General features: G+C 35.1%; 1 protein-coding gene and 1 non-coding gene across 2 annotated transcripts; both read right to left on the reverse strand.

The window, feature by feature from the left end:
- Window positions 1-990: 990 nt before the first annotated feature.
- Window positions 991-4223, reverse strand: LOC125840979 (PRA1 family protein A1-like). Its single transcript, XM_049519968.1, has 7 exons — window positions 3833-4223; window positions 3707-3747; window positions 3533-3611; window positions 1813-1899; window positions 1647-1735; window positions 1454-1525; window positions 991-1364 (listed from the first exon to the last, which is right to left on the reverse strand). Exons 1-7 carry the CDS (start codon window positions 3988-3990, stop codon window positions 1261-1263), a joined length of 630 nt encoding a protein of 209 aa, XP_049375925.1. The 5' UTR covers window positions 3991-4223; the 3' UTR covers window positions 991-1260.
- A 297-nt stretch (window positions 4224-4520) lies between these two features.
- On the reverse strand, window positions 4521-4594 carry TRNAV-CAC (transfer RNA valine (anticodon CAC)). Its single transcript has one exon. It is a non-coding gene; the product is annotated as a tRNA-Val (tRNA).
- Between the last annotated feature and the right edge of the window lie 6547 nt (window positions 4595-11141).

The following is an 11141-nucleotide window of genomic DNA, read 5'->3' on the forward strand; positions in this document are numbered from 1 at the left end:
ATAACTTCCACCACACCAAAATGTTTTTCAGATTTTACTAAGCAAGTACATGTAATTTGCATCAGCCAATGAGAAAGAAACCAAGAATCTCTTTCAACATGCATTGTTTTCAACTTGGATCTGGGAAGGCTAACAAGATGCAAGTATATGTAGTGGAAGGAGAAGCAGAACAAGTTTGCAAGTGATATAAACTAAAACAAAAGCAATCTGAGAAAGCTAATGTGCAAACGACAGAATCTTTGCGTACTAGATAACACAAAGCCTTTAATATGTGTATAAATTGCAGAAATTAGTAACCGCAGAGGTAACAATTTAACAAAGGAAACTAATACATTGCACGGCTAACTCCTATACAAATATCCCAGAGACCAGTACACAAGTCTAAATAGCAGCCATTTTTTTCAAGGAAATATCTGTAATGTGGAGCTTTGATATACACAGTTTTTGTGCTATAAGGCGTCAAACTGCCATCTAAAGAAGTCTCGTCAAAGAAATGGCATACTATTTGAGGCTGGGCAAAATTTGAGATGCAGCTTAACCAAATTAGTTGCATTTCCATAATTGAAGTGGTACACCGGGGGAAAGAGGTATATGTGGACACAACTTTCTTTAAATAACAGCTCCTACTGACCCTAGATCCAAGTCTTCTCTTGGATTTATATAAGCTAAAAGTGTTTTATAATGCTCAAATTGAGTCAATACAAACCTCGAGGTTTCATAAAACGAGAAACAGGCACACCATCTCTTCTTCAAAAAAAAATTAAAACAAGTATAAGAAAATGCATGAGTGAATAGAAAGGAATGCACCTCTACTATAGAATATGCACCAGCGAATTAAAACTAAAAAGAATGTAGAAATGTACCAGCTACTTAAGGCTTCACTAGAACAATCAAAAACAATGCCTTGTAGGTCATATGATCTTAGCTTATATCTAAACTTCCACTAAATAGATCAATCCATTTGGCTATCACGTCAACATTTCACTAGTGTTTTCTTAATCAAGTAGGTAAGCATTTCACTATTTTCATATCAAACTGAAGAGAGATTTCAGAAGTACAGGATCGACAAGTATTTTCCTTTTCTTTTACGAAAGGAAAATAGACCTCCCACAAGCATATAAACTGCTGAACCACACATTCTTGTTACTATTTCAAGACTGATTAGACCATGCTAATTTACAGATAAGCCAACGAAAAATATAATGAGTGAATCAGTACATCTAATTGCAGATTGGTAGAGCAACCGGAACTCAACTGAAGCTACAGCTCACTATAGTTGCGCCAGACAGCTCGAAATTCTTCACGGAATGTATTGAGGCGAGCCTTCAAATTAGGACTCCTGAAGCTTGCATGAGCAAGAGTGGCTGAAAGAGAGAGAGAACAGAGTTTTATTCAATCATAACATAGAATTTGAACAAAAAAAACAAAATTACAATAAGAAGAGAGAACTCACCAAGAAGACCTATACCAAAAGCCCAAAGGACGGTTAAAAGGCCACAGGAAACAAACCAGAGGAAGAAACTCACTGCACAATTGCACAACAGTATCAAACAGAATTTCATAATACAACTCCCAAAGATTCAACATGAAAGTAAAGAAGAGAAAGGAAGAGAGAAAACATAAACTAGAACAAATACTTCCAGTACCCATAGAGAATACAAAGACGAACACCCAACGAGGCCTTCCACAAATGAATATTGCTCTTTTAGTGGATGGACGCCCTCGAATAACCGGCCTGAACATTATCAAATATATGTCACCAGTGATACAGCCTCAGTGTGCTTAAAAATATAAATATACATGCATACTTACGTGAGTGCAGGCCTCATTTTTGCAGCTAAATGAGGTGAAAACTGTCTGACAGTTCTTGTCACCTTTTCACTAAAAGTACCTGCAAAACTGCAGGAACAATCCTTAGCAACATTAAAAGATACAGGAATAAAGTATGAATGCTGTTATCAAACCTTATTTCTTCAATGGAAATTTTATTTTTTGATTATTAAAGATAATATATTCAAATATCCAGAAGCATCGAGAATGTGCTATGAAGTATTTACAGGAAAAATATCAATACACATAATGTAATGAACTCAAAAAGTCTATCATGGCATTTGTGTCATATGCAATAGCCATGTTATACCAGAAAAAAAAACAGTTAAGAGATACATCTGTACTTCAATGTTAGGTGGCAAAATTTGTTTCACATGCATCTCTAAACAAACAGATTAGTATATCCAACAGATAGTAAAACAGACAGTTGGAATCGGTTATTCTTCTACCTATTGACGCATAACCAGAAAACCTGAAGCAACAAGCTAACATGAGTGCTTTTCCTTCTAATATGAAAGAATTATTATTGACCAGGGGAAAAACATAGAAAAACTTTCAAGGAGTCCAAAGACTTGTGTCATTTTCTCTCCATATGGAGGGCAGGGTATGCTAATGTGTCACGAATGAAAAAATCATTTAGTTCACTACTACATCCCTGCATCAGAAGGGTATTATTTACTCGTAGACCAAACCAAAAGACTATCCTGTTCAACCTACTGCAGTTTTAAAGCCATATAAGTCTCCAAGAAAAATAACTCAAAGCTAGGAAGGCTAACTTTTAACCCTATGATAGATAGGAGAATTTGAAATTTTATGAATAAGAACAGTTTGGAAATGCATCAAGTTTAATTCGAATAAAAGAGAATATAAATAACCTGCACAAAAGCATAACGAAAAAGACGAGCGGATCAAGAAGGACATAGATGTCAAAAGGAACACCCCATAGGCGGACCCACATGCAAAGTTGAGGTGCATATGCACCCATTAACTTCAGAAAAAACCATGTGTATATATGTACATCTATCTTGGGAAACTGGTAGAAACTAGGATATAATTAACAGTGCATTTATGAGTAGCATAGGAGTGCCTTGTGCTGCTGGTACAAGCCAAAGGTACCACTCGTGAGACCAAGGTTCAAATCCAACTAAAGCCATATTTTGTTGTTTTCATTTTAAGTTTAGATTGGTGCACATAAAGTCTTCAAATCCTGGGTTCGTCTCTAGTTAACCCACCACTCAAGATGATCCACGTCCCATGTCTTAACAAAAAAATTGAAAATATTTCATTTGTTGCACGACTAAGCCAAGGTATTACTTTATCTGGAAAAGTTTCAATTTTTTCACTCGCCTATTGACTTGCCTTAACTTTGCTCACCGATAGAAGTTAGTCACAGAAACACCCTTGTCGTTACCCATACAAATCATATTTGCCTTTCTTTGCTAATGAAGTTCCACCTTGTGCATTTAATCCAAGCTGGCTTTTTAAACTTGCCATGTTTGCAGACTCGTGAAAAGAACCAACCCCTTTACCCATATCACTCCTCACCCTCCTCCTTCACATTGTTTATTCTAGCCATTTACCCTCTTTCCCCCACATTCCACCTTAGAAAAGCGAAGGCAACAATACAAAATATAGGCAAATGGTATGTAAACTAAAACTCTAATGGCAAAAAAAACCTAACCAATAGATCAGAATAGAATACCTGTCATTTAGAAAAGCAATACTAAGTGCTGTCAAAAGCGCAGCAACAATTGCAAGTGGCTTCCTTAGAAACCCCAATGCTGCAATACAAAATGCAAATGAACGTACTTATGAGCTCCAAAATAAACACTGTAAAGCTAAAATTCATATACATAACTCAATAATTTTTCCTTACCAAGAATAGCCACAATCATAATAAAGTAATTCGTCCTGTAACTGCAAAAGGATTAAAAAAAAACATTTTAAATGCAATTCAGAAAAACCTAATTAGTGCATTGAATTGCCAATGAAGAGAACGTACTAGTAGAGATTACACTTGAGTCGACTGTTCCATTTGGAATAAGATCGGGGGAAAGTGAAGCGAGAGAAGAATTCAGAGAAGGGACGTGGTGGAGATGACCACTCGACTTCGCGTAGAGCCTCAATTAGATCCTCTGTGGTTACAGTTCCCCAATCCATTGTTGAAGAATAGGCGAAACCCTAGAATTCACCGGACACAAAGCAAGGGGATAAAAGGACTGAAGTCTTTAAGGGCTTGTGGAAATTCAGCTCTGCGGAGAGTAGTAAAATGGTTTGAATATTTTTGGAATGGTGCACGAATGATGAAGATGAAAGTTAAAAAACCAACCTAACCTGGGTTGTGGTAAAGTGTGGTGGATTGCTTCACGTTTTCAAGTTCGAGCCGTGGCTATAGAGAAAATTGGTTGAAAGTGCCACCTTTGAATGTGGGCGCAGTGCGTGATTTGGATTCAGAGGAAGCTCTAATGTGGGCTTCGATTCTCCGAGTAACAAGTAGGAAATAAAAAAAAAAAAACAATGTCCACCCGAATTTAATTGAAGCTCTAGTGCGCTCCGAACATCGAGTGTGAAACAAAAAAAAAAAAGCACGGTATGATTTTTTGGGGAATCGAATGAGCCTTGTAGTACACGATCTAGATTTAGTCATGAGTTTTGGGGGGAAAAAAGTCGGAAAACCACAAAAAATAATATGTCTGAGCCCGGGTTCGAACCGGGGACCTCTAGTGTGTGAGACTAGCGTGATAACCGACTACACCACCCAGACACATGTGCACAAGTTTCTAAGTTTATTATTTCATCAAATTTAAATCATATGGCTATAGTGATATTTATTTATTCAAAAAGTTTATGCTTGAATTATATTTTAGAATTTTCAAAATATGATTAAAATGTTCATCAATTGAGTATTTAATATGAATTAACTATTTACGTCAAATAAATACGATTTATTGTGATGAGTAGAGACCTGTCCCATGCATACACTAATTTAGTTTTCTATATATTTTGTTACGTTGTAAATGTTGTGTTAATTAGTTATGTACCTTCTTCTTAGAAAAGATAATTCAAATTTTGCTTTCACTATGATAGCTAGGTAGATGTGAAATTTTATAGTATTAGATTATTTAGTTATATGATTTCAATTTCATCAAAAACTATCTTTTAATCTTTGATTTTATGATTTGGGCTAACCCATAGGTGGCCCCCTAAACTTGGCACAATCTTTCACTCAGACACCTCAACTGAATGATTTTCATTTTAAACACGTACGTAGGGTTCCAATGTCACTTTAACACTTTTTGCACAGCTGAAGTGTCGCGTGATTTTCATTGATTCAAGGCACGTAACATCAATATATATTTCGTCTGATGTGGTGTCCCCAACGGTAATATTACTCCACATCATCTATTTATATTATTTTTTCACCAATTGTACCCTAATTAAGACCCCAATTTCTCTCTGATTTTCCAATTTCTCCCTTCTTTTTCAATTTCTCTCTTCTTCAGCCTTTCTTTAATTCTTGGCCTTTAATTTTTTCATGTCGAGCTTCTCAAATTCTTCCATGGCATCTGTGGATGAAGGTCGATATTGTAGGTATGGTAATGAAGCACTATTAAAGACTTCATGGACCCAATTAAATCCAGGGAGTAGATTTTTTACTTGTAGAATTTCAAAGGTAAAATTCTTTGTTTCCTTTTTTTTTTTAAAGTCAATTAGATGATTAATTGTTGGCGTCTAATTCTTTTTTATTGGTTTTATAGAAAATGGGTGGATGTGCCTATTTTCTTTGGTATGAAGATCGACACCCTCCTCAAGCAAATAGAGTAATGTGAGGATTGTTGAAGAAAGTCAATGCTTTTGATGAAAAATTAAAGTGAGCAAGAAATATATTTATTGTTGGTGTCGTTGCTACTGGGTTGGTGATGTTTGGAATATGAAAATTGAAGCCTAATTGTTAGTGTTCTTGAGGTGTAGTAGTATTTGATGTTCGGTCTAGTAGTATTTTGATGTTGTTGTTGCTGTAAATTTTCGATGTAAATGTGCATTTTGGATTCAATGAAATTCTATGTTGTTATTGCAGTAAAATTGGTTTACTGGCTACATACAAATCTCAAATTCGTTCTCACAATGTAACACCAAAAGCAAATAGCAACCAATTCATCACAATATTCTCAAAACGTAGTCATATTCGTTACAATGTAACACCCAAATTACACAAAACGTAGACAGTTATATTGCATGCTCCATAATGAGTTCAAAGGTAGCATTATGCTACATACCATTCAAGGCTACAACCTTCAAAAAAGTGTACCAAAATAAGGCCCCAAAATAAAGCTAGCATAATCAAAAGCTACATACAACCTTCACAAAAGTGTTTACTAGTATCAAAATAAAGCTAGCATACCCCAAAAACATTAGACAGCAAAATAAGGGCCCAAAACCAACCTATTCTAAGTTGGTTGGTGTTACTTCTTCTTTTTGTTTGCCATTTGTTGCAATTGGGAAGTGGTGACAACATCCTTGTTTTTCCATCTCAAGCCTCTAGGCTTAAAGCCAAGGTCTATACCCGTTAAACTTACATCATTATAACTTGAACTTGTTGGTAGAATCATTTGACTTGAAGTCCCAAGCTGTTTTTTGAAGAAAAAACCAAAATTAATATATAAACTTGCATTCATTTAAGAGACAAAGTTTGTGAAAAACTTACATTTAGTATTTAGGGTTCCACTTGCACTTGTGTAGATGCCAAATTCAACATTACTTGATCCACCATTAGTTGGCCTCTTTGGTCCCCCTCTTGCAGAATATTCTCCAGTTGCAACTCTTCCTCTTTTTTGTCCAACAGTTTGTCTTGTCCTTGGAGGTAGTTAACTGGTTATTCTTCTTGTAATAGGAATACTTGTATCCACAAATGGTGGTGGTTGGCTTGTTTTTGCAGTTTCACTTGCCCTCTTAACTCTATTGGTATCATCACAAACTGTTGTTGAAGAAGCATGATTGTTTGATGTTATTGATGCAGGTTGGTTGAATCTTGTTGGTCCAGATTGGTAGGAGCTTGTTGGTTCAGGATGGCTACTTCCTTGTGAACTTTGACCAGCAGTAAATTGTGAATTGTGGCTAGCTGTTGTGAAGTATGGACACCAACCTAAATATCAAACATAAAGTTTGTTCATTACATTTAATAAGAATTTAAAAAAGGCACAAACAAATAATAAATTATTTTACCTTGCAATATTTATTGTTGTGATCTTGTTATTTACACTTGGAACAAGTAATTTTCACCCCTTGTTTGGACATCTTTCCATACTTCTTTCTTGGTTCATCTTTACTCTTTCTTATGTTTCTTAGAAGTCTACCAGGCATTTGTTTAGGTTCAAGAGGCTCAATCATTGGATTGTTAGTTTCAGGCCACATCTTCATATTTGGAATTGGTTTAATGAAATGACTATAAGCCTTTAAGAAGGTATCATTCCTATACCAATGCACGTTCCTGTTCTATGTGGCACAAAGCAGAAATAACATGTTGGCATGGAATGCCTCTCAATTGCCAAGTTCTACAACAACAAACTCTATCAATTAATGTTATATTGCCCTTCTCCAATCTCAAACCCAATATCAGCATTCCAAAGCACCTTGCATGCCCTAGACTTGTCCTTATTCTCCTCCAATATAAGTCTAGCCATATGTGCAATATCACATATCCAGGTGTCAGCAAACTTAACCATATTCACAGTTCTAGTCATTAATTTTCTCATAATTTCCTCCAACATGGTTATTATAGATTTGTGTCTACGTGATAAGATCCGTGAATTAAAGGTTTCACACATGTTATTTTCAACTGCATCACATTTGGAATGCTCTTGAAAGAATGCTCTAACCCATGACACTTGTGGATAATGCAATAAATCATCATTAATTTCATTACCGAATATATATGCTCATTTATGAAGCTCCTCCATGTACTTCACTTCAAAAGTTTCCTTGGAACATCTCCAGAATTGTTTTTTTCTTTCATCTCTCTTCCATATTTTATTCCAATTAGACCAGATGTGTCTAGCACACATTCTAACTTCAGCATTTGGTAGCAGTTCACCAACAACTGCTTGAAGACCCTACAATAAAATACAATTCAAGAAAGAAAATACATTTCTACATAGCTACAATTATCAAAGTAATAGACAATTACCTTCTGCATATCTGACATTACAGTAAGACCCTTCCCAGTACCCAACTGCAGGTCCTCTTTCAAGTAGTTGATAAAGAAACTCCAGCTATGTTTAGTCTCTTTGTCCACAACTGTCCAGGCTATAGAAAACATCTGATTGTTTCCATTCCTTCCAACTGCTACTAGAAGTTCACCCTTACAAGCACCATTTAAGAAACATCCATCAACTCATATTATTCTTCTACATCCTTCATTTCACCCCTTTTTCAATGCATCCAAGCATACATAGAAGTACACAAATAAATTCTTTCTGGATACAATTTCTCTATCCATCCTTACCCAAACAGAACTACCAGGATTGATTTGTTTTATAACTTCAGCATAATCACATAACCTTGCAAATTTCATATTTCAGTCACACATGGTCTCTCTAAGAATCATTATCTTTGCCTTGTAACAAATTGTTCTACTCACATACAGTCATAACTCCTCCCTGCACAATTCTTGTATTTCCCAAATCCTCAAAGATGGTTGTTTAGTTATTTCATCCTTGAATCTACTTGCTAGGAACTTAGTTGTACACATTTTGTTCTTATTTGATGGTAAACACTTGTGTATATGATGATAATTCTTAATCATAAAGTTACCAGAATCCCTATCAATAGCACCATAGCACAACCATTTGCATTTTCCTTTGAATTTACATTTAGCTCTCACTCTATGAGCTTCATTAGGCCTTAACTTAATCTGATAATTTTTTTCAACAACATATTTTGCCAAAGCCTTTCTAAATTTCTTAGCATTCTCAAAAATCATTACAAGTTCAAAAATAGCAACAATACATTCATCATCATACCTGACTTTTTTGCTCTTTCTTCTGCCTGGTAGATCAACACCTCTAACAGCTTCTGCATCTAGCATATCAGTGCTATCATCACTATCACATTCTGAGCTATCAATATACTACTCATCTCCTCCCAATCTGCCAACATATTTATCCTTCTTATTTATTCCAATATTTTCAAAGCCTCTGTCCACACCAGCCTCACTTATTGGTACTTCTTCAGGTATTGTTTTCTTCCTCCTAGGATTAGAATCTTTTTTCTTCCTAAGATTAGGATTTCTTTTCAGCCCTAAGGGATCTCAATTCTTCATCAACATCGAATAACATCTACATCTGTGTCACCACTAGGCAGATCTGATTCAACTTCATTATGATTTGTATCACCTTCAGGCAGTTTTGTATCAACTCCATTCAAATCTGAATCATTCTCCACAGTTCCCTCAGTATTTATACCCGCAGATTCATCAACAGGATCAGACCAGGGTAAAAGACCAGTTGGAGCAGGCAATTCTTCCAACTCATAGACTTCATGGACCACATACGCATGAAACTCATCACCATCTACCAAATCTTTCACAAATTATAACAATTGAGTATCAGAAGTAACTTGAACTAATTAATTGTTATCTTCACAGTAAAATCCCTTCACATTTGTATACCCAAGGTCTTTAGTGTAGGAAAGAAACTCGACAAGACTAAAATGATCTTTATCTATGCCAACACCAAATACATCTACTTCTCGTTGGTAAGTAGGGTTAGGGTTTTCAACAACACACCCCCATGATGAAAACAAGTTAAAATATAGTTGTCCATATCCCGAAAAGAAGGCCCCCAACAAAAGGAAATACCCAAAAAGCCCCTTACTTTATCAACACTAGTTAGACCAAAACCTAGATTAAAAATAAAAATAAAGCAGAATCAACAACAAAATACACCTTCTTCAATTTCTCCAATGTCGCACAACCCGATACCTCATCAATACAACCTTAAACCTTAAAAATGACGACATAAAATACAAAAATGGTTATTACTAACAACAAATTTAAGGAAAAACAAAGCAATACATGTGAAGTGAAGAGACATTTGCCTAGGGTTTTCATCGGAGAAGAGAGAGAATCGTATGAAAGAAGTTGAAAGATCAACAAAATACAACATTACTTCTTCAATTTATCTTTTAATTTGAATAAAAATGACGTGTAAAGAGGTTTAAGAGTTGGCATCGTATAATTGGTCAATTAATCCACGTAGAACGGGTTGTGTTGCACGCGCCTATGGTCTACAAAAGTCTGTGCAAAAAGTGTTAAAGTGACACATCAGGACCCTACGTTAGGTGATTAAAATGAAAATCCTTCAGTTGAGGTGTCTAAGTGAAAGATTGTGTCAAGTTTAGGGGGTCACCGATGACTTCAACCTTATGATTTTCCTTAGCTATGAGCCTATGAGGCATCACACAACTAGAATTTAGTATTTCTTTCATTGATTAGTAAGTATATTCTATTTTTATTTGGGGAATTTTCACATATAGTCACTCAAAAATAGTTTAATTATGTTTAATAGCTATAGTTTGTTAATTACGATTCGTAGCTACATGTTATATAGAGGAAAGTGGCGAGCGAGATTGGAGAGGGAGGAGAGAGGCGAGTGAGAGAGGATAGAGAGCGGAGAGAGGTGAATTGTATATGTATATCTATCAAAGTAATTGTTTATATGTATCTGGTATACATATGTATTTGTATATCTGGCGAACAAAATTGGGAGAGAGAGGAGAAAGGCGAGCGAGATTGGGAGAGGGAGGAAAGAGGCGAGCAAGAGAGGCTAATAATTTGTATAATTCGCATCTCGTTTGTATAATTTGCGGGTACGTTTGTATAATTTGCGGGTTTTTGTATAATTGAGTAATACAAAGTATGAAATTATACAAATATGATAAAAACTCGAAATAACAAATTGATACAAACATAAACATATGAACTTTAAACAACTATACAAATTATATTATACAAATTACATTATATAAATTATATTATATAAAATTCGAAAACTACACATTTATACAAACTTTAAAAAGTTATACAAAAAAGATTGAGTGTATATGGTGATAAAACTGAAAACCCAAAGGAAATCATCGCCATATACAAATACAAACTATCGTATACAAAATACAAATCAAACGAAGAATTATTAGTTGCGCATTATACAAATGTGGCGAATTATACAAATTCAATGCCAGCTCACGTAATTAATGATTAACGTTAGTCACGAGTGATAATTATAACAAACTATAGCTATAACAACTAATTAAAT

The sequence above is a fragment of the Solanum verrucosum genome, unplaced genomic scaffold (genome assembly GCF_900185275.1).
Source record: "Solanum verrucosum unplaced genomic scaffold, falcon-dt-bn FXZP01000196.1, whole genome shotgun sequence".
In the NCBI taxonomy this organism is placed as follows: Eukaryota; Viridiplantae; Streptophyta; class Magnoliopsida; order Solanales; family Solanaceae; genus Solanum; species Solanum verrucosum.

Bases quoted from the DNA above. Each gene is read 5' to 3' on its own strand.
- LOC125840979 (XM_049519968.1), bottom strand. From the start codon at position 3,990: ATGGATTGGGGAACTGTAACCACAGAGGATCTAATTGAGGCTCTACGC. The intron at 3,748-3,832 runs GTACGTTCTCTT...ATCCTTTTGCAG, and splicing joins CTCAAGTGTAATCTCTACTA to TTACAGGACGAATTACTTTA. The intron at 1,365-1,453 runs GTGAGTTCTCTC...TCTCTCTTTCAG, and splicing joins TTTTGGTATAGGTCTTCTTG to CCACTCTTGCTCATGCAAGC.